Source organism: Sturnira hondurensis, unplaced genomic scaffold, assembly GCF_014824575.4.
Source record: "Sturnira hondurensis isolate 20B ecotype Veracruz unplaced genomic scaffold, ASM1482457v3 Scaffold0021143, whole genome shotgun sequence".
NCBI classification, from domain to species: domain Eukaryota; kingdom Metazoa; phylum Chordata; class Mammalia; order Chiroptera; family Phyllostomidae; genus Sturnira; species Sturnira hondurensis.
The window spans coordinates 26,322,610-26,346,456 of record NW_028093774.1 but is presented as its reverse complement, the minus strand read 5'-3'; the positions used below and the strand labels follow the sequence as shown (position 1 = coordinate 26,346,456).

General features: G+C 43.0%; 2 protein-coding genes, 1 non-coding gene and 1 pseudogene across 7 annotated transcripts in view; all 4 read left to right on the top strand.

Moving 5' to 3' along the window:
* Positions 1-434: 434 nt before the first annotated feature.
* On the top strand, positions 435-22,203 carry GARIN2 (golgi associated RAB2 interactor family member 2). The gene is made up of 6 exons (XM_037031372.1): positions 435-723; positions 3,201-3,400; positions 4,036-4,564; positions 6,968-7,215; positions 10,461-10,617; positions 21,565-22,203. Exons 1-6 carry the CDS (start codon positions 565-567, stop codon positions 22,201-22,203), a joined length of 1,932 nt encoding a protein of 643 aa, XP_036887267.1. The 5' UTR covers positions 435-564.
* Positions 11,626-11,631, top strand: LOC118976991 (uncharacterized; annotated as a pseudogene).
* Positions 11,782-11,907, top strand: LOC118976989 (small nucleolar RNA SNORA31). Its single transcript, XR_005064401.1, has one exon. It is a non-coding gene; the product is annotated as a small nucleolar RNA SNORA31 (small nucleolar RNA).
* The window catches only part of PALS1 (protein associated with LIN7 1, MAGUK p55 family member), a 69,366-nt gene continuing 67,531 nt past the window's right edge, over positions 22,013-23,847 (top strand). For 3 of the 5 annotated variants that reach the window (XM_037031251.1, XM_037031250.1, XM_037031247.1), the window contains exon 1: positions 22,014-22,199. The gene's annotated coding sequence lies outside the window, so the exon portion shown is untranslated. Of the gene's footprint in view, positions 22,200-23,847 lie in introns of all 5 variants that reach the window. The other 2 variants (XM_037031249.1, XM_037031248.1) reach the window with 1 other exon arrangement.

The following is a 23,847-nucleotide window of genomic DNA, read 5'->3' as shown; positions in this document are numbered from 1 at the left end:
GCACCATCACCTTCTGATTGAGAACTAAGCTTGGTCATGGGTGAATGATCAGGAAGAAATGTCCTCAGTTTAGTATAGTTTTGATACCCTACTTATAAAAAATGACTTGTGAACCCTGTATGATAGAAAGGGTATTGGTACATCAGTTAGGAAGACAAGGATTAATGATTTGGGGGACACGGGGCATATGTTTCGAGGCCTCCTAGAGAGGCCTTCCCTAACCACCCTAATTAATTAGCGCTGCCAGCGCCACACCCCAGGCGCTTCCTATTCCACCTGTCTGTTCTAGAGTCTTTGTAGCCCTCATCATCCAGCATCATTTTTTTCACTGCTCACTCCCGGTTCCCCACAGAGCACAGCTGCATGAGGGGAGGGACCCTGTCAGTCCTGCTCAGATGTGTCTCCAGTGTGCAGCACGACACCTGGCGGATCGAGGATGCTGATGAAATGTGTTGAACAAATGAATGAATAAGTGAGGCTCCTTATGTGTTACATTAAATTTTCTCTGCATCTGTTCGGGGTGTGTCCACTTCATCGACTTTCTGAGGACTGTGTGTAAGCACCATGAAGAAGAACAACAGGAAGTCCACCGCGAGGACCCGTGAGCAAGAAGCCTTCTGCGTCCCACCCTTGCATGGTCCAGGAGGTTTCCAAAACATGTTGGATGGAGGGGAGTTTGCCCCTTTTGTGACTCCACCCATGTTAGAGGGCAACTTTATCCAGGTAAATATCTGAGCCCTGAATTATGTTGTAATTACTTCAGTCACTAACTTACTCAACAATGACTGAACAGGTTGGAAGGGGACTTGCTTTAACTGTGACAAGGGGGTGTCTGATACAATTAAAGGGAACAGTTTGGGGATTTTAAACAACTGAAAATAATTATACTGTTGAAGAAAACTTTATTTCAAATTTTCTCAATTCTAACATAGGAATTCTGTCCTAACTTTCATATAATTGTCTATCATCATCTTGCCAAAATTACATGAAGGGACAATGGTCATTTTTAGGATGTCCTGCCATGGGAAAACACCCGACCTTTTTTAGACCTAAAAGACATTTTAAAGAATGGTATCTATGACACAACTAGGATTTAAAGTGAATTTTCACTCTTCGTTCTGAAGGTAAAATGTAATTGTCAAACTGTGCCAGAGACAAGTTTCCTTTTATAAAAACGTACCTATATTCTGAATGAAACTACATTTCAATGCATTTGGGAGCAGTTCTAACTTTGAACGTTTGACATTAAAACATTCAGACGAATAAATAGGGAAACGAGTTAAATGGTGTGGACCATACCCCTAAACTTCACTAAAATGCTACAACCAAGTCTAACACGAAACGCAACCCATTCAAACAGCTCCCCGGTGGAGTCCACAGAGGGGTGACAGACAAGACCACAGACACGGCATCATCTCTGCACTGACACCTGGGAACTGGGGAGACTGCCTCACCTCCAGAACCACAGGCTGGAGGTGACGCCTCGATGAACACTAATGTTTAAGTGACACCCCAGAACACATGTGATTAAGTCATCATTTTATATACTTTACTTTCCATATGCTTCCTTCCTGCTAACAATCTTTTTATTTTATTTTTTGCACTTCTTGCACACTTTTCAAATAACCATTGTGTGTTCTGATGAACACTCGGGGGCAGTTAGCATTCTACGGTCCATCCACGGCCCCAGATCAGGCATAATTGGAGAAGGTTATTCCCTTTGCATACTGAACAAGTTTAAATGAAAAAAGAATAATAGTTACCTCAAATAGAATGCAAGAGCCTCGGGGCATCGGCTTACCCTCAGGGAGCCACCCGGAACCCAGGCCCTCTCTTTTTGCTCTATCACCCTCAAGTCAGCTCCCCTCCAACATCCCAATGCAAACAGGACAAGGACAGATGCCAGCAACAAAAGGGTCACCTCTCATCTTTACAGCCTTTTACAAGGGCTCAGAATCCTTTCGCAGAGCCACCAGCAGACAGACCCCCACTAGTGTCTCATTAGCCAGGCCTGGTCACATGCCACTGCTGAAAGCAATCACTGGCCAGGGGGTGGGTCAACATGACTGGTTTAGGTCAATCACAGTTTAACCCCTGGGGTGGGGCACCATCCCTAAGGGGTGTGGTTATGGGACAAAACCAGAATTCTGTTCATTGGGAAGAAGAGGGGGTGGCATTGAGTAGATCAGTCAATAGTGCAGGCTATAACATCTTTCAGAGTATATTTGGTTGTAAGTGGTTTATTTATTTCTTTTTGAACCAGTTATTGTACAGCGGAGAAACCAAGTGTTGTGTAAAGCCTCTGTGGCTCCCTTCCCATCCCCGTCTTCCTGGTTCCCTCCTCTTCCAACTGGCAGAGATTTTACTGGCCGGGAGTCTTGGGCCTTGCAGGTGTTACTTGCACAGCTCCTCGGCCTGACAGTCCTCGCGGCCAGTCCCAGTCTCAGCAAGAGGCCCTTGGGGGGCAGGGGGGAGGGGCAGGGGAACCTGCTCTGGCCCTACGTCTGGCAGATTGGCAAGTGTTTAAGAAGTTTGCAGGTGGCTGTTAAACACAGCCGTTATTAAAACTTAAATTATAAAAACTTTTAAAATTAAGTTATATTCAAAACAAAGGCAACAAATTCTCAAAACTCATCATCCTGTTATTTCACTACATTTTGCTATTATCTATGCTCTTGAGGCTACAGATACAAGAGTTTGGCAAAGGTCAATAAAGACTTTTGTGAAATCAGTTGGCTGAATAGAATTTAAAACAAAGGGTGTTGCATATCACTATTCACAAATTGTGTGCTTATGTTTTATATCAGTAAAATGTATAATAAACATAGGTTTGTGTACCTTCCAAGAGACCGTTGTCACACATTCACCAGCACACCCCTGCCCACATGCCCTTCTAGGTCAAGTCCCCTGTTGTGTGCGCCACAGCACAGCACCCTGAACTTGTACTTGGTAACTCCTCTTCCAATAGTAATAGTGACAGAGTTGTTTAATGCTCGCCTCCCCTGGTGGACCTCCATGGGTCAGGGACCCTGTCTGCCCTCTCACGGAGAAAGCTCCAAGAATTCACACGAACATGTGACTAAACAAACGCATCATACGGCTCATTGCTCCTTCATTTCCTACGCAGCTCAGGCCAGCAAGGCTGTCGGGACCGTGCACTCTGTCAGAAAACCTCTCCTCCTGTTCTCTGTCTGTCTCAGGTCAACAGGAGAGGTGAATCCATCTACCTGCATAACCGGGCCAACTGGGTGATGGTGGGCATCTGCGCTTCCAGTCGCAGCCACAAGACCCCCAACGTGATGCTGCTGGCACATCTGGGCCCCGCTGCCCGGAGAGATACAGAACCCCTGTTTAAAAGTCTCCTGACATCTCATTCTCCCGAGAAACTGGTGCTCACCAGGTGAGTTACAAAGCAAGAGGTGAAAGATGTTTCAGAAAATGTGTTTTGCGCCCGAGGAGCTGACAAAGCAGCTGCTCCAAGGGAGCTTCTCGCTGGCGCCCCCCGCCTCGAATGGTCCAGGCGTACCCTCAAATTCTGGGAAAATAGCGTGTGGCAGCCTGGCAACAGCCAAACAGGAGGTTAACTTTTTTAAAATTAAACTTAAGTAGCAGGAACGAAAGACTCAAACTGCCTCTCTAGAACATGCCCCTCTCCCACAGCATCCCAACTTCTATCAAAATTATCTCTGGTCTCGTCTCAAGCCTAGAGCAAATTGCCGGAGTTCTCTAAGTCTCAGTTTTGCAGGATGAAATAGGACAGCTTCCTGGGGTAAATGGCGGGTACTCTGATTTTCTTTAGTACATCAGAGCCCTAGGAGTGGGATTCAGGTAAGTTGACCCCCTAGGACCAGACCTGGGAACGGGGCAGCTACAAGAAGGCCCCGCCCTGCCCCGTGCCCACCCCTGCCCAGGCCTGTGTGTGAGGAAAGCCTGTTGTCCCAAGTCTCTCCCTTCAAACCGCTATAAAACGTTCATGGAAAGGCCTTTGCTAGCTTTCCAGTCGGGCCTCCAGATGACCTGTGCGTCTGCTTGCAGGTTCCTCCCCCTGCAGTTTGTGACTCTGTCTGTGCATGACGCAAAGACGATGCGCCTCAAAGTAAAGCTGGTGAGTGGCCGAGCCTACTACTTACAGCTCTGCGCCCCTGCCTGCAAGCAGGACACCTTGTTTTCTCAGTGGGAGCAGCTCATCTCCCTCCTGAATCAGGAGAAAGCCAGAGCTTCCAAAGTGTCGGAAGTCTCAAGCCTCTCGGAAATCACAAATAGCACAGACATCACGGGCTCCGTGGACATCGTGGACATTGCAGCATTCACAGCCCCACGGGCCCTGCAGCTGTACCCAGGCCCAGACCAGACACATGCTGTAGAGAGCGCCGAGTTCTCGGAATTAACAGTCATCACTGACATCACCGACGTCACAGATGTTCCAGAAAATGAGTTCGCTGAGGCCCCAGACATCAAAATTTTCACAGAAGTAACGGAAGTGACAGACCTCCATGATATCACAAACAGTTCCGAGGTCAAAGTGGTCTTTGAAAATGACGACATACTAAGGGCCAAGGAAAAGGTAGGTGGCACGGGAGACTTTCCGTCTTTACTGACCAAAGATAAGAGTGATCATCAAGATTCTGGTTAGCTACCTGGTGTGGATCATCAAAATGCCGTGGAACTGGCCCTGCGTCACCTAATTCCAACAATGAGATCGGAGCCCTGGCCCCTGGTGGTAAGGAGTCGGCAGGTGTCTCCTGAAATAGACAGTGACCACCCTCACTGCCAAACTTACCACAGTGTCAGAAAGCTGTGGTGGGGTGGAAAGAGCCGTGGGAGCAGAGGCAAAGGCCTGGGCTGGCATCTTGCCCTGCTGCAGAGCAGTGTGGGTAAGTCACTGAGCCTGCATGAGCCTCAGTCTCCTCATCCCTCAGACAAGGATATTAGGACCATGTAAGGGCTACCTTAAGGTTTCAATGTGGAGAAGGATGCAGTGCCTTGAAGGATGGGGTGAAACTTCAGTAGGTAAAAGTGAGGGTGGACGTAGGACACGAAAACGCCAAAAGGAGTGGATGTAGGAAAGGTCAGATCGGGGAAGAACCCAGAGCCGTATCCGAGCATGGGTAGTTCAGTTTGGCTGGAGTGTAAGGTGTGCGGAGAATATTCAGATACAGGATAAGTTGCTTGCAAACCTTGCATGCCAAAATAAAATGAGAAGTGTGGATTTCAGTCTTTGGGCACAGTTTAGCCGCAATGCCCGTTTCTATAAAAGGTGTGAAGAAGCTGTGTTTTAAAAAGAGTAATTGGACAGCAGAAGGGATTGTAGGTAAAGAAATCAGTGTGAAGGCTACTGCAGAAAACCTCGATGGGGCCCACAAGTTTTAAAAAATGACAAAGGGCAAGAAAGAAGGTTCAGAGAAGAAACTTTTGGTAAATACAGTGGAAAAAGTTTAGCCTCACTAGTAATAAAAAAATGCAAGCTTTAAAAAATCTAACCTATAAAACAGTTCATTGAAACAATAAAAACAGTCAGTGTTAGCAAAGCTCTGGGCAACATGGAATTCATACGGGCTCACGGGAGGGATGAGAGTTGGTATAGGCTTGCAACCACCATGACACAAGAACCTAAGAGTGTTCATAACCTTTGACTCACTGATCCCGCTTCTAAGAATCGTCCTAAAGGAATTAATTAGAAATAAGAATGAGGATTTAGCTATAAAGATGTTACTCATACCACATCTGTACCATGTTTATTTAAAAAAAGGAAAATACGGTCATAATCTAAATGTCCACTACAGGGGAAATGGCTACGTAGATTTGAATCCATGAGGGGCCATCCCATGCGGGGCTGTCCCCGCATCTGTCTTACTCAGGAGTGGCCATAATACGTATCTGGCTAGATCATAGGCACTTAGTAAATATTTGCTAAATGAATACCTCATAGCTACTAAAATTGTTGAACAGTTTTTCTTTACTTGGAGAAATCATCATGATATAAAGTAGGTGACAAATGAAGACTGTAATTCCTACTATATAAAATACTTTCATATATGTCAGGACAATAGAAGAGGGAAAAGTCCTATTGGGATGGGGCGTCATAGGCAATTCATGTTTTCTTCACACTTTCCTGGATGTTCCGTTTCCTACAATAAAAATCTAATTTTTAACTAGAATAATTCAATTTATAATACGGAGGATGCTTATTAGCATTAAACAGAATAAATAGTTAAGTGAAAAGTATAGGATATGAAATTACTCTATGACTAATTCTATTTTAAAAGTCATAAATATATATGACTTTTGCTGTCAGACAAAATGAAGTTTTTAAGGAAGGAAGTTGTTGCATTATTTTCAAGGGAAGGTGATGGAGCTGATGGACTAGGGAGGGGCAGGTGGACGGGCTGTTGGAGGGACGCAGCGCAGAAATGGCTGACCCAGCTCCGAGGCCTGAGAGAGACCCCGAGAAAGGCAGTGAGCCACTCGGGAGGCGGTGCATCCACAGAAACCAGGACATCAGGAGAACAGGAGAGAATTTAGGGTATTCAGTTTTAGGTAGAAGCCCTAAGTCTTCTGAGATCTGGTATCGTTACGAACCTTCGACCCCTCTCACCTACTGGATGCTCTTAAATCAAGAACAGCCTCAGACTGGGGAGTAGGTAGCAAGGTGTTTCTGGAAAACCTTCCTTTCATTGACAATTCAGGGAGAGAAGGTACTGTAATTAAGTACCAACTTTCTTGTGGGAGGTGACTTTGGGGTACATGCCCACACGGGCCTCTCCGAGCACCGTGTCAGGGCCCCGGCCTCAAACACCCGCCAGGCCTCCTGGGCCTCGCCCCCTCATCATTGCGCCCGTGCGCTCGAAGGCGCTCAATAAATCAGAATGGAGTGGTGGTTACTGTTTTAGACATGGCCCCACGAATAATCTTTTTTCGTATAATGCTCTTCTGTTACCTGACGTGCTCATGCTTATTGTTTTCAAAGGAAAAAATAGAAAACATCCTGAAGCCTGGCTGTGTACAAGATACACAAAGTAAGAATGAGTTCAAAGCATGCTCAGAACACATCCGCATCTCAAATGTAACACTGACGTTTGAAGGCGAAAGATATTTTCATACTACCTTGACTCCAGGAGAAAGTGAGACAAATACACTCAAAGACATGAGTGATAAGACCTCAGAAATAACGTCAACCGGTTTTAAAAGCACAGCTCTCAAGGCTGAAGAATCCAGGTATGAGAGACAGGGAAACACTGGGGATGCTGAGATGGGAGGTAATTAAATAAGCCCAGATTTGGGAGTTCCTGCCACTCAGGCGTCTGTTGCTGAACATTCTTGGATATAGATACAATACAAGCGAATGACATAGTCAACTCTTAACTATCCACGTTTGGTTCAACCTCGTCTAATATCGTGCCCACTTCCCACACCATTCACTTGGCATTCTGGGCTGGCTGTCAGGGGATGGCTGTGCTGAAGGAACAGACCAGAATCACAGGGTCTGCATTTTTGAGTTTGGGGACTCAAGTTCTAGAGTGATGATAGGTACTTTTTCTTCTTTATACTCCTCCATACTTTCTCCTCCACATACCCCTTATACTTTTCAACATTTCCAACTAATAATTTCATATGAAAGAAACAATTTTCACAATTTGGATATTCCATTGCAAGATGAATGGGAGAGAACACTATAGTATTATAAAGATAAAAAGTTAATCTAACATTCTGGAGTAACACCTAAAAAGAAACCTGAGAACAATGTAGAGCTAAATGCTTATATTAGCAAAATGAAAACGAGGGATGCAATGAATTCTGTCTAAATTCTTTTTAAATATAAAAAAAGGGGTTTTTATGGGTTTTGACACACGCATAGTGACATGTATCTACCATTAATACAGACCCTGAAAATCCTCTGAGATTAGCTCTAAAATCCTCTAATAGATTAGCTCCTAATGGCTTTTTAAAATATTAAAATTGTGAGATAAAAAAAGATTTACAATAAAAAATGCTCTCCAAGTGCAAAGTTGTTAGTTTCACTATCATGATCACTTTAAAAATGAAAAACTTTTGCTTTAAATGGCAAAAAATTACAGAATTTTAAAGATAGAGGGAATCTTGAAGGTTAGCAAATCCCAAATTCTTCAAGGCCCCGTCTGCCAGTCTCTCACCTTCCTGTGTCATTTATCTGCTGACTGGACTAGGGAGAAAATTAAATAGCTAAAAATTTAAAACACAAAGCAAACACCAAATTTGGGTTGTAGATAATCCTCTTTAGCCCAATTTAATCAAGCCTGGATTCGTTTTTATTGCCAGTGTACATCAGGAATACGATTAGTAGCTAGAGCCAATTTGAAAATGTTCATTATGAATGACAGGTGCAATCTAAGAATAGAGTGGAATTCACTGGTGCTTTATTCCTGGGGCAGTATTCCTTGTGAACTATCATAAGATCTGGAGGACCGCGCCAGGCATCGTGACAGTGACAAATACGTTCCACATACTTTTCTTCTTCAAGACCACGAATTTCAGTGACACTTTATAACCATGTACTTTGGAACAATGAAAAAAATTAAGCAATGACCTTGTTAGATATTTTGTCCACAAATTCATTATTCTTCAAAATGGGAATTCAGAAGTGCAAGTCTGGATGCGTGGAAGACTGTGGCGCCCTCTGCAACGTCACTTCCGGTCCTTCAGACGTGGAGGGTTTTCTCTGTGAAGCATCGACACCCCTTTTCATGCCGCGATGACAGCACTAGTGTGGCCCTCCCCTCTGCTTTATGGAGGACCATGGCGGGCTTTATTTCAATGTTCACCTATTTAAAGTACACTTTTTTTTATATTTCTTAGTCTCTTGAAAACGTTTATCATTAAGCTTAATCTTCATTTAAATCACCAGACCTATTTAGTAAAGGCTACATGAACATTTATTTGCAAACTCCTCAGAAAATGACTAGTTTAACCTTTACTTTGAGAAGGTCCATTAGTAGGGCTGGGACTGGATGTCTTTGTTAGAACCCTTGAAATGGATCATAATTATGTCTTTGTTCTTATCTGTGAAGGTATTATCTAAGGGTAATTATTTTCTTTGAAAACAGTTCCAAAATAGGTATTGAACATGTGACAAAGAAACAAAGATTGGGTGAAAATTAAGTGAGTTAGGTTTATGGTTTAGCATGCCAATGAGGTTAAGAAAATAAGTATTTTAATTATTGTTATTAACTTTTAAAATTAGGAGTGCAGGAAACAAACTTCTTTATCCAAAGACATTTTTGAAAGTAAAATAGTCTGAAAAACCGACAGCTTCTCTCCTATTTTAGCCACTAAACCATAGAAATATAATCACCTGGGCAGGTACTTCACCTGTGTCAGGGAGGAAAAATAAATTTTCCTCTACCCTTCAAGTTCATCTAGCTGGTCTAATAATCAAATTAACATGAGACACATTAACAAGAGAAAGGAACCAAATTCATTCCATATGTGCATACGTGGGTTCCCTAGGAATGTAGGGCTCTTGGACAGACTGCGCAGTTGAAGTTCAGATGCCGTTCTAGACCAAGAAGAGGGAGGCGGGGGTCTGGATCCCCAAGAGCAAGTAGGCAATGCACAGGGAGAAGAGAGAGAGCAAACGTTAGGAAAACAGATCTGGCCAGGACACCCAGAAACAATGTGACCCTGAGGGGACTGTTTTGGATTCTGTGAGGGGAGTCCAAACACCAGTGTGCCTTGGCTTCTTCCTTCCTATCATGCTGAGACCCTATTATGACACTAAGCTGACAGCTCTCCTCCTCCGAGCAGGTTTTTCTATCTGAATTCCTTTAGGCAGGTAAGGGGCAGGGTCCAAGGTTCTCTCTGGGTCTTTTGTTTCTTAAAAATAACCAGCTTAAAATAATCAATATTTCTAAAAGGCATGTTTTGGAGCTGACAAACTCTGCTTCCCCTCACCTGCAAGATTGCCAGGCACTGTGGCCCCATCAGGGCCCCTAGAGACTGTGAGAACGAACTTCCAGCCCCAGGTGCCCATCCACTCCTGTATTTCCCCCCGGTCTCTGTGGAAGCTTATATCCCCAACACAGCTGACTGTTTAGATAAGCCCCTGAGCTTCTCTTGGTCTGGACCCCAAATAAGTTTTCAAGGGCTGGAGGGGAAACAGAATGGGGACACCCCAGCCTCACGGAGTGACAGGTGACACACAATAGACATTATGTACTATCACACACAATTTAAATACATTATAGATCATTACACACAATTTCCTTGTATGGCTGTTAAAGGTTGGATAGTTTGCACGTTACAGGCATTTAGGGAACTTTACTTCAATATATATTATCATGACCAATGCCCTGGGTGGCCAATCACGTCTCATGACGACCTACAAAGCATTTGGAGAATGGTCAGTTAGCTCACACCCTGTAATTATGCTCTAAATATTTGTGGTTACACTGGCAACATTTTTGAAATGTTGTTTATTTTTACAGGAACATGAGAACCGATGCAAACACTTCAGGTAGGGAACAAATTCCACTATATTTCTTTGAAATCCCTGGTATCCAGGAGTCACCTCTGGGTCCTGGAAAGAGTAGTCGAGAGCAGAGGAATCGGGCGAGGTCTTTGGAAGCGCCCCCTGTCCTGCCTGTGCTCCCCTCGGAGGGGTTCACACTGCAGAAGCTCTTCGAAAGCCTGTCCTCACGCTGTCTTTCAAGAGGGAGGCATCTCTTCACATTTTTCTGTCTGGCAGAGTTCAGTTGCCTAGCTCCCAGTATCTGACTCTCTGGGCATGAACCACTCCCAAGCTGGATCTGCAGGCAGAACCCGAACAATAGGGCCCCTTGTCCTTGCTGATTTGGAAGGGGAGGGGTCCACAACTAAATCTCTTGGTAAATCTGAAATCAGCTGGCCCCTCTTTTCTTCCTACTTCCAGCTTTGGCCTCTGCTTTGCTGTCAGGTGATACCATTTAACGTTTTGTTTGGCAGTTTCTTCTTTGCAAATTCTCATGTCCCAGGACCTTAAAACTGTAACACAAGTTCCTAACGTGGGGGTTGTCCGCCAGGCACCAGTGGAGACGGCTTCCCGTGCTTGCTGCTGACTCACTTCCAAGTTACTGTCTAACCCAAGGGTGGTGCCGACCTCGGCTCCAGTCATGCACGCATGGGAGGAACACAGAGGCACATTTCACTGGCCTTAAGTGGAGAGGGCGAAAAAATACTTCCACCTTAGAAACCAACACTAAAAGGCATTTTCAGCCACATTTATAGAAGTCCTCCTCAAAAAGGCAAATAATTGAAAGGTAGGTGTTTGTACAGATGGGACCCATCTCTGGGCCTTCCCACTGGGCTCAGTGTCCAAAGTGTCAAATCAACTTCACTGTAGTGTGACTTCACCTATTCTGTAGGCCATAGAATCGAACCTGAGAACATCATGGGGAAATGCTGTCACGGTTTACAAGAAAAATGCAAAATCTCCTCTGTAGTACATAGAATTTTCATCTACCAATTTCTACCCCAAAGGTTACTCCAAAAAGAAACCAAAGTGATTGCGTCCACCGATGGACCTTAAACAATCTAGTGCTGTTCTTTTGGTTTGCACTGGGGTGTGAAAGAAAAAAAATCCCTGCGCTCTGTCTTTGTGGCAGCCCAGATTGNTCACCTATTCTGTAGGCCATAGAATCGAACCTGAGAACATCATGGGGAAATGCTGTCACGGTTTACAAGAAAAATGCAAAATCTCCTCTGTAGTACATAGAATTTTCATCTACCAATTTCTACCCCAAAGGTTACTCCAAAAAGAAACCAAAGTGATTGCGTCTACCGATGGACCTTAAACAATCTAGTGCTGTTCTTTTGGTTTGCACTGGGGTGTGAAAGAAAAAAAATCCCTGCGCTCTCTGTCTTTGTGGCAGCCCAGAGTGAGTAGGGGCTAGCTATATTCGCAAAAAAAAAAAAAGAAGAAAGAAAGAAAAACCAAAGTGTATTTGTCGAAACTCCAGAGATGTCCAACTGGCAAGTATTTTCCTCTCATTCTCTAAAGGCAGAGGGTCAATCTAGCAGTAGCCGTATCACAGCAGCCGCAGTGCGTTAGCACCTAACTACACACACTCTGAAGCGCTCCTGATTTGAGCCATGGAAACTTTAAATGAATGTAGGACATTGAAAGTTTTATCTTTATCCTACACGTGACTGATTCTTTCACTCGTCTTGGCGCAAACTCAATTGTGTTCAACTGAACAAGCATTCGATGCCTGTCTATTATGTAGGAGGTAACGGCAGACTCTGGAAGAGATCAAAACTAAATAAATAACAGGACATATTACCTGGCCTCAAGATACATGCACAAATACCATAAAGTATAAGGGCATAGGCACTTGAAGAGAAAAATGGAGAACCTAGTTTTAGCTCAAGAGAGAACATCAGGAAGGATCCTCTGAAGGAGGCCGTCTATGAGTTAGGGAAGGGGAAACGAGAACATGGGGGTACAGAGAAGAGTGTGAACATAATCAGACAGAGGGGACAGTGCAGGGCCTGCTTGTTTACGGGAATAATGAAAGATGCCGCCGGAAGGCCAGGCGGGAGCCAGACTGTGCGGGTCTTGGGCTGTGCTAGGGAGTGTGGATATTACCATTTGATAGATAAGGAGAAGGCACTGAAAGAGAGAAATGACAAAATTAGTGTTCTGTTTTAAGACAACTGCAATTTCTAAGAAGAGACTAGAGCTTAATAATCAGCATAATAGTCCCAATGAAGGGAGCCAAAGCCTTGGGCCAGGTAAGAAGCAGCGAGACAAAAGGACGTGATTACAGTCAACAAGATTTGTTGACTATCTGTGGGGACAAGAGAAAAAAACTGAAGATAACAGAGTTTGGCGGCAACATGACTAGAAAGCAGTGAGTCCATGAAACAGGCTGGGAGAGGAATTGGAGGAGTTGGGTGCGTGAAGAAGTCTACTGTCAAACACAGAATTTAGAAACAAAAGCCTTGGATTTGACCTCTCACTGAAACTACACTTCCTCTGTTTCCTGGATGCCATAGTGAATCTCTTTGGGCCTCAGTTTTCTCAGCTGCCGAATGTGTGTGCATATGGGTGGGGGAATGAGGAGGGCATGCTTAGCTGTCTCCATGCCCTTTCACCTGTTACGATTCTATAAGCTGCGATGTTTGTGGTTGCAGTGGCCCATCTTTGTGAACGTAACAGGCAGCTTGAAACGGGGCTCTGGAAACGAGGAGCAAAGCAAAGAGCAGTCCATGCGCAGCAAAATTCCCCCCTGAGCTTGTTAAGTCACAAGGACGGTGCAAGATGCAAACCTGGCATGCAGTTTTCACAAAAGTGTTAATGATTTTCCCTGTTTGTTTTCTTTCACGTACTTTCTCATTCTTTCCATTTTTCTCTTCTATATCTTCCCACTTTTCCTTCTTAGGATTGTATAGTTTTGCAATTTTCCCTCTGATTTGTATTTCCTTCCCCTTTTTCACACTCTGAAACACTTCTTTTTCTCCTTTCATACTCTCTTCCTCGTGTTTAATACTCTACCCCAAGAAAAGAAAAGCTTAGTAGACCCATCATCCCTCGTCCTATTGAATGTAGACTGAGTGTAGACTAAAACTGAGTCTATACATCCAATTCCTACTCCAGGCAGAAGCCTGTGTGATGTATTCCCGCTGCTGCAAAACAAACCCCTGGAACTATGAACCTTGTCAGATTTACATTCACCCCATTCTGGGCAGTGGCTAGCTGGGGGGCCACAGTCTCTAATTCATCTTTCAAACCACTCAGCAGTTTAAAAAAATCACCCTTTTCCTCTTTTCTAAGTCAGATTTTTGGTAAAGTGGCACTTGGAGTGTTCTCTTACAAAAGAGCTACAAGGCAGGGCCCGGGTTAAACCTGTCTCCCCGGTGTGGTGGGTCCATCTCCTTTCCTGACTTTTCCATTTACCTTCCTGGGCTGTACTCTCCCTGCCTTTGCTGATTTCCTTAGGGGAGCCCAAACAATAGGCTCATCTACGATCCTATGTTATTTTCCAAGGTGAAAAGAAATGAGACAAATAAGAGAGATTCAAGAAAAGGAAAGGAGAAAATATTTATGAAATATTGGGAATGTTTTCCCCACCCCTCCCCCATTTCTTTGATTATTAATCAAATTCCTTGGAATCCTAAGCAGCCAGGTCTCTTCTACCTTGATGAAATCGAGAACCTGTTTGGGAAATTTAGCAATGGGCTCCATTGGAAAGAATAAAGACATTTTTGATGAGGTGGTTAAAACACCATTTGAATTTAAGACCCAGAATAAGAAACCTCTCCTTTTGTGCCTTTTTGCTCTCCTGCTTTTGGCTTTTTCCTTTCTTCCTCACCCCTTCTCTTCCTGTTTCCCCACCATTTTTCTTTTTGCCTTCTGGTTCTCTCCCCCAAGCCAAATCCTCTTTTGATTTCCTCGAGCCTGTGCCTCATCTGTCTCCCCTTTTCTCAGGGGAATGGATGTGAGGAAAGGAAAGGAAAACAGAAAAAGAAAAGGCCAATGGAAAAAAAAAACATGTAAGACAACCTAAAGGTAACTTTTTACAATTATAAATCTCTATAGATAAAAGGGCAGGCATGACACTTTCGCAGAAAGTTGTCAATAAAATTGAACCGTTTAACACTGACTCTCATTGCTTCTATTGTAGTAACAATAGAGGTGGACTGGAAAGTTGAGGCTTGGTTGGGGTTTCTGCTCCCGCATCCATCATGGGTCAAAATGTAGCAGTACAGGAAAAGAGGGAGTTTCAGATAAGGCACGGGAAGAGAATCGCTTGCTTTTGCTTTTACAAGTGATTCCCTTCATTCTCATTCCTACCCTTCCCCTTTGCCTCCCTCATCTTACTCTTTCCAAACATGCTTTCTTAGATTAGCCAACACAACCAAGGCCTGTTTCTTTCATACCCATATTATATGCACATTGACAGAGCACCTACTGGGCCGCCATGTACAGCTGTAAAAACTACACCGCACAGTGTCGGGGCCCCCGTTGCTGAATGTGGTGGCCCTGGCCTACTGCGTTTACATTTCTTCGAGACACTAGCTGGCAGTGAACTACGTAGGAGTAGAACTTCTCTTGGCAGCCTCTCCCAACATAGCCAATGTGTGCGTTCAGACATGTGCACATTTAGGGGCTGAGAAGGGAGGATTAGAGAACCAGGTTCCTCCCTCTGCAGGAACCACATGCCCATCTCATCAAGGCTCTGGTGGTGGAATGGAGGTGCCCACCCTCCTGTCTGTCCTCTGTCACTCTGCCACCAAACACTTCTAGTTTAGCACTGAGCACTGACTTTAACAGGGCCCCACCCAGATGCACACCATGGGCCAGAGGTTATGCACCAGCGGAAAACAACATGGCCAAAAAATAATAAAGGTCCACACAAAATAATCCCCTGGCAGCCACGTATACTCCTGAGTCTTTGCCTATGCTTTTGCCACTTCTGTTTCCCTTTAAGCATCTTCTTAATATTGTTCTGTAGACATGGTGGACAGTCACAGGGTGACACTCAGGGTGACATGTTCTGGTTTCTACATCTACCTAGAGAGAGTCCTAAGCCCTGCTAGCTCTCAGTGCAGGGTGGGGCAAAAGTAGGTGTACAGTCATTCATATAAAATATAATACAATAGCTAATAAATAATAACACAAGAATAAACTCTGTTTTGCATACTCACAACTGTAAACCTACTTTGTCCCACCCTTTGTATTATACACTTTAGAGAGAGAAATTTCTTTAAAGATAACCCAATATGTTCTAATGATTTCATCCTTTGATTGATATATTCTATCACAATGGGATTTCAAATATTGGGGCCTCATTAAGAACAGCAAATGCAAAGGAGGGCAAAAATGATTTTATATACATATATATATATATATATATACACACACACCATATTTAAATCTTCTGAATTTTAGAAAGTGGCTCCCAAATATTCAAGCTGTGAATTGCTTACATATGGGCAAAGGCAGACAATTATTTTAAATGATGAAAAAAGGTTTGTTACTAATAAGGACTCATATAACTACTGAAGTAATTTGAAAGTTATTTGGCCCCTTATTTCAACAAGCATATATTATGTGCATGTAAATCTCATATACCTGTGACTTATTTTAGGGCTCAGTTTAGCACAGATCCAAACTTGCAAAAAAGTTCAATGTTATGTGTGTCTACAAGTCTTAAAGAATAAAAGCTCATCATCTTAATCTTGACCTCTTGGTTTATTAGATTCTTACTTGGGTACAAATGGCTTAAAACAAAAATTTTAAGAAATGTAGAGGTTTCTTTTACAACCTCTTCAACCTCTAGATTTGGAAAATGAGCACTTCTCTGTCCAAAAGATCTTTTATTTTTTCTTAAGAAGAAAAACTATATTATCAAAGTAATTTTACTTATTTCAATCACTTATTTTATGTACAGTTTTTAAAGTTTTTACTTAACAGGAATAACTTTATTCTGTATTTCAGATTTTTTAATTCATTGGATTGACTTCTCCATCTTTTTTTTTTTTTTTTCAGATAAGTACCAACTACTAAACTAAAAAACAAATGCAGCTGAGGAAATGACAGTCAACACACGGGAAAAACAAAGCAGTGTCTCCCTTGTGGTAGAAATAAAGGCTAACACTGATCACTAAGTATTTACGTGTATGCCAGTTTGACTTCTTAAATCTTAACAGCCGTGGTTATCGATTTTAAAGGAAGGTAGAAAAGTACACAAAACCATAAGGTTTTTGATTCATAAGCTCAATTTTCACCCGTAAGGCTTCTTTTCTTTGGGTTGGTGGGAAAAACTTGCTATTCTCTTTGGTTTTCCTTTTATTGTCTGGACATTAGCCCAGGATTATGTTATTTCCAACATCAGGCACTGTGGTATCCTTGAAGGTGGGGGCCATGTTCCTTCCATCTTTGTGTTATACCGGAGCACCTGGCCCGAGACAGTATCTGTGGAATCAATGAATGCCATTTTCAGACATTTTTTAAATCCCCATACTTTTAAAAATAAAGAAACTAGCCGTGGCTGAGTGGATTGAGTGCTGGCCTGTGAACCAAAGGATCACTGGTTCGATTCCCAGTCAGGGCACATGCCTGGGATGCAGGCCAGCTCCCCAGTAGTGGGTGAGAGGGGGGCAACAACACACTGATGTTTCTCTTCCTCCTTCTCTTCTTTCCCCTCTCTCTAAAAATAAATAAAATATTTTTTAATTTAAAAAAAATAAAGAAACTACAGACAGCCCCATCCAAAAAATAGTTTTTATTTTTAAAAGCCACCACTTATTCATTCTCAAAGGGCTGCCAGTCACGCTGTAATGTGCTTTGCATGTGTTCTCAGTCTTCACAATAACCTGAGGGTATTATTACTTTCCTGTTTTACAGAAAGATGGTAAAAGTGAAGCTTAGCGAGGTTAAGTTACTTGTTCGAAGTCATACAACTAATATAATATGCACACTATCACAGTGGCTATGGTGTTGAGAAGAGAAAATACTGGTGGAGAAGACCCTATTGCAGTAATCCAGGCAAAAGATGGTGATATTCTGGAGAAAGGCGGTAGCAGTGGGTTGTGGAGGAGTGGTTAGATTCTGGGTTAGATTCATTAGTTGTACGAAGGTAGAGATGGAAGGGCGTCCTGGGGGATTCGGACCTACAGTAGGAAGCAAGCCTGAATGACTGAATAGTGAGATTACCATACACTGAAATACAGAAAACTAGACAAACATGAAAAGTTAGGGCATGTGAAATTTTTAACGATCATTAGAAATTTAAATGGAGATGTTGAGTCAATAGTTGAACATATGATTCTGGAGTTACAGGGGAAGTTTAGGCTAGAGACAAATTTAAAGGTGATAGTGTGTACATAAAATTGAATGCCGCTGAGACCTGATGCAATCGTGTAGATAGTGAGTGATAAAGAACATGGTGATAAGAATAAGGACAAACAATGAACAGAGTGTCTGGCATGTTCTGAGCACTTTACATGGCAGACTGGCATGTAAAGTGGATTCATTTAGTCTTCATAACCACCGTGAGAGGTAGCTACTTCTATTACCAATTTATAAATGAGGAAGCTGAATCTTGAAGAAATTAAGTTACTTTCTTCTGAGCAAACAGCTAGCAAGAGGTAGAATTGGGGTTCAAACCCAGGCAGAGAGAAATCAAATATGAAATATTAGAGCCCTGGGACACCCCAACTTTTCGCAATTGGGAGACAAAGAAGAACCAGCAAAGCATACTGAGAAGGAGGTTCGGGCAGGTGGCAGGGGAGGCTAGAGTAGTCAGGTTCCCAGAAGAGAAAAGAGAGAAAACACTCACTGGCATCAGATGCTTCCTGGCAGATTGAGGAAGACAAGGACGGAATACTGACCTTTGCATTTCGCAAAGTGGCTCTAATAGGGGACCTTGATAAAGGCTGTTTTGAAGCAGTGATGGAGCTGAATCTCAATTGGAATGAGTTCAAGACAGGATAGAAGGGACATGAGTTCAACTTTCTGGAGCTCAGCACAGATATACCACCCCAGACCCAGTTGGAGGTATTCACTTACGGGTGTGAATTAAAGTGGCAGCGGGCATTTGTTACATAAACAGAATAGAGATTTGATTGGGATCTTAGTGAGGAAAAGGTATGGGTAATTTTATAGTCCCTTTTTAGGAGAATAAACCTTATTTCCTTTCTCTTGGCATTCAGGATGGGTCTTTCTTTTATTAGAAAAATTTCCAAGTTCCAAATTTGCCTGCTGCCTCTCTCCAAAATAAAATTTCTCCTGGACAATGTTTTATTTGTCTACACATCCTCAGCCTAGCACAGGACCACTCAAGAAGGGTACAAATAAAAGTCTGATAAATGACTAACATTCTCAACACTCAATATGCTACTCTGAAGTTACTGTTGACTACTTATGTTCCCGTAATAAACCCATGCTTCTCTGTGTGTTTCAACCATTCAAATTGATAAAAACTCTATCTTTTTAAAGCCACGTATAAGATCTTGATTTTCCCATTATTGTGGATACTTTAAAGTGCCCCTGTAACTCCCCCTCCACATTAGAGAGCAAAGCTCCCCCTAGTGTAAGGCTTGACCATTCCTTGAGTCCACACAGCCTTGTTTTCACTCACTATATCCCATCTGACCTCGATGAACTTGTCCTGTCCCTTTTCCCACCTTCCTTATTTCTTCCAGGACAGGGACTGTCACGTTTCAGTTCCCTACAGCATAGTACTTCACACGTAAGAAGTGCTCAGTATATATATTTTTAAATTAACGAGTGAATATTAAAATCAGTTGAGTTGAATGATACACACCTGTACTGAATGATGCTGATGCTAAACTAACCAAAGACAGTGGGACCTCCCATTCCACTTGGCAACAACTGCTTAATGTCCTTAGCTTAGGGACATAGTAATTTCAGCAAGACTTATGAAAGGTTAAGAAGTACTAAAAAATACCAAAATAATAATAACTAAACCCAATTAAACTACAAAATTTCATGGGTTTTGGTTTGTGCTTTGGGGTTTTTTTATTTTAAAAATTTTAGAGACTTATTTAATTATTGATGTACCTACTAACTTGTTTTGTAACTTCTCATATCTCAATCAGTGAATATTCTTTTAATTTACATCATTTGTGACCATCTGGTTTATAAAGTTATAAATGATTAGGCTACTAATTCAGTTATGAAAACTCTGGCTTCTACCAGTACATAGAAGTGATAAAACCAAAGGAATATCATAGCCTTAGTTAAGGATTTCACATAACAGTGAATGGTAGAATCTTGAAAACTGAGATGTCAGATCTGTTGCAAATGGCTAAAATACAATATGAATATATTTCCCCCAGGCCTGTAACATAATAAAATGGTACAGCACTTTATTCCATAACCATATAATAGAGGCTGTTGCCAGATGATAGGTTAAGCAGATGCCAAGAGGAGGAAGGAGGAAGGGTATGGTCATCCTCTGCCATATCCTGGTTTTTCCAGTTTGTCTTTCACTACTCACCCAAAATACTTAGTTACAAATTTGCCAGGGTGACTCAGCAGGTGAACCTGCCCTGTGACAAGGATGAACAACTCTTCTGACGGGATTTTAAACAGATCACCCATTGCATTCTATTTTGGGATGAAATCACATTTTCTTTTCTTTTTTTAAGTTTTATTTATGATTTTTAGAGAGGGAAAGGGAAGGAGAAAGAGAGAGGGAAACATCAATGTGTGGTTGCCTCTCACGTGGCGCCCACCGGGGACCTGGCCTGCAACCCAGGCATGTGCCCTGACTGGGAATCAAACTGGTGACCCTTTAGTTCTCAGCTCCCACTCAATCCACTGAGCTACACCAGCCAGGGCAACATTTTCTTAATTCCCTATGCCATCCATGCTAGATTAAATATTTTTAAAAACTACTAGAATCTTAAAACTAGTAAAATATAATCAACCTGTTATATTATGGATGAGAACATTTAGGCAAGTAAATTTAGGAAACATTAGGGAAAATTTAGGAAAATTTTCACACATCCAAGTCACTGAACTAGTCAGCATCAAAGCTAAATCTCAAATCCAATTACCTTACCTGCAGTTTCTATTTCTTACATTCTTCACTTTTTGCACACAAAGCCAGTAATTTTTGTGACTTCCGGATTCTGGGAATGGCTTTATCCACCAGAGAATAAACTTTTATTTTGTCATAAGGTCTACCCTCTTTTAAAATGAAAACATCTTTGAGAAGTAAAAAGAGCAACTGACATTTGTATAGCACTTTACATAGGACTCTCCACATATTTTGAGAACGTCAGCTGCTCTCTCAGACAGTGATCATCTTTTTATTAGTGTGCAGTCCTGTAACAGAGGTCTCTAAGTGGCTGGGTAGCTGGGGAGTTCATTTTGTTAGGGGTGTTGTACAAAATTGCTTGGAGCCAAGCAATTGGAATGCATGGGTAATGAGAGACTCTTTCTGAAGAGTACATTTCTTTGAACAGCTAGATCAGTGGTTCTTAAAAAGAGGTTATTTTGGCCCCGGGAGGACCTTTGGCAATGTATAGTGACATTTTTCATGGTCTTAATGTGGGTAGTGGTGCTATTAGCATCCAGAGGGTAGAGACCAGGGATATAACTTCCTACAATGCACTGGACAGCCCCCCCAACAAAGAATGCTGTGGCCCTAATGTCAATGGCCCTGAGGTTGAGAAATCCTAAGGCAGAGGAAGAAAAATTCATTGAGGAACTACAGGAGGCTTCTTGAATTATTATTTTATGCATTTAAGGACTTAGAAAAAGAAATAGGTCACACACATAGACACCCTTTTTTGTATATGGCTAACAGTTCCCAAGGAATTCTAAACATTGTTTATCTGGATTTTCTTGCACTGGGTATGGGTTGGCCCAGGACACTCTAAACCCATTCACTTGAGTTTTGTGAAACAGCCGTGGCCCTTGGTATTCTTCCTTTCTGGTTTTCAGAACTCGATCCAAGCTTTTTTGGAGTCTTCTGCGGTAACAGACAATTCTGTGGGACACTACATGTGTAGTGTTCAAGTATGTCACGTTTAAAAAAAAAACACAAATGTTAGATCATGTGACGTCTTTCATAGGATAGGAGGAGTGGTCTCACGAGGAATCAGATTTTCTTTAGGAACGGACAGTCTTCCACGGAGAGAAAAGTCAAGGGCTGCAGAACCCTAACCTGCTCCCGACTACGACCCCGGGAAACCTCGCAGCTCCACACAACCTACTTCCCCCGAGCTCAAGCCCAAAGCGATTTCCTCTGCCTACGAGCTCGAAGCAGTTTGCAAGTGATACTTGGAGGCGCGCCAGTGCGCGCGACCCAACGCTCGGGAGCTGCGGAACTGACCAATGAGCGGGCCGGCTCTCCGCACGGGCTCGGGATTGGGCGAACCGTGCCAGCCTCTCTGTCTAGCAGAGGGCGGGGCGCGCCCAGGAGGGACGGGGATAGGCGCTCCCGCTACGCCAGAGTCCCGGGGGCGCGTGCGCGGTCTTGCGGCGGCCGCGGGGGCCGGTCTAGCACGGTGCAGAGGTGGAGTCGCCGGCGGCGGAGACGGCGGCGGCTGGCGGCGGGGGCGGGGGCGGGGACTAAGGATTGTGAGGTGGGGAATCGGGAGTTTCTGGATTCTTTATCCGGTATCTTAAGTGCCGTTGGGGAGCTGTCGTTTCTGCAGTATTTAGAGGCGGCTGGGGCAGCCCGATCTGCGGCCGCTGTGGCGCAGAGGTAAGAGACGGACCGGCGGCGGCTTGGTGAGGAGGTCTTAATCAACAGGTCCCCAGGAGCGCGGCGGGGGAGGGGCGGTCGGGCTCGTCCCCTCCCCCACACGCCGTGCGCTAGGCTCCCATGGGATCTGGGACTGCCCTGGGGGCTGCCCCGAGCCGCGGGAGCGGCAGCCCGCCGGGGCAGGCGTGAGCCCAACCTTTGTCCCTTGGAGGAGTGCTGCCTGGCTGTGCCCAGTCCCTCGGTCTTGAGGAGGGACCCACCTTGGCGGCGCTGCTCCCCTCCCAGCCCAAGTTGCGGGAGGCGCGGCAGGGAGTCGCCTGTCCCCTGCACCTCCGTTCCTGGGTTCGAAACTCCCGGGACTCCCTCTAAGGTGGGTCGGGGAAATCGGCAGGGCGAACACTTTCCTTGAGAAGATGGAATGTAGTCAGCGTTCCTCTGCCTGACTCAGCTCCTGGTATTCAGCTTCTCGTTGAGTTCTTTAAACAAACTATTCTTACTTCCTTGTGACCAATTTTAAAGAAAATCCTATTCTCGTAAATAGTTTCTGATAATTTACTCTAAGTGTGCAAGGTGAACTTTGAAGCCTGTAAATTGTTGGAAGCTGCATTTAATGAAAGGCGCTTTAAACAATCTTTGGTGCAAATTATGTAACTTACTAATAATAACTCACCTTATGCTTATTTGATCGACATACAGTAATGTGTACGGAATTCAGGTTTCAGTCGAAAGTTTTTTAGGGTTTTTTTGGCATTTGGCGCTAAAATTAAAATCTGATAGCTGGGAGGTTTTTAGAAGTAGCATATAGTCTACTATTGTCTCTGTACTCGTTTAGAATTGTATGAATTTAGATTTGGAAAGTGTAGAACAAGAATTTTGAAGTTTTAATTTTACCAACAAGGTGAAAGGCGTTAATATTTCTGCTTTAAAAAAATAATATGTTTTAATGATTGTATTCTAATTATGCTTTTGGATTATACCATAAATTAATAGCCTATTAAGTTCTGCAGTAGGAACAAATGACATGTTGGTTATTTGGTGTCTTTGAAGTATAAGTATTGGTGGTAATGAAACTGTTAAATAAGCTCGTTTGGATTATGAAGTACTGATTTCTTTTTTTACTAGATCCCTGTGCCATGGCATATTACAAGTTTTTAAAGGCTCTTTATTGTAGCAGGCAGAAGCTATGAAATTATCATGTAAGGTCTTTGCATATAAAACAGGCAAAAATATGAAAGGCAGTTCATTTTATCTTTGTTTTTAAAAAGAAGCAAGCGAATCATACCATGTACTTGAATGACTTTTGGCTAGACAGATCTGAACTTGACAGTAAAGGTGGGCTCAGTATTTACTTGTTTTAGAATGTTAGAATGAGAGAGAATATATATGTTTTACCTGAGGGTAAGCTGTTGATATGTTCCTTCTGAATTGTGATACTGATTAAAAAGACCAAGAAATTTGGTCCATTTTATGTATCAGTATACTAAGATGTTTTATTTCTCTGATAATTTCTGATTTTCAGGGTGTCTGGGGAAAACAGTTTCTTAACCTAGGGGCTTTAAATATAAGTTTTGATTATATACTTAGTAAATCATTATATAATTGTTGTGTTGGAAATATTCTTAGTGGTTGTATAGCCTTACCTTTCATT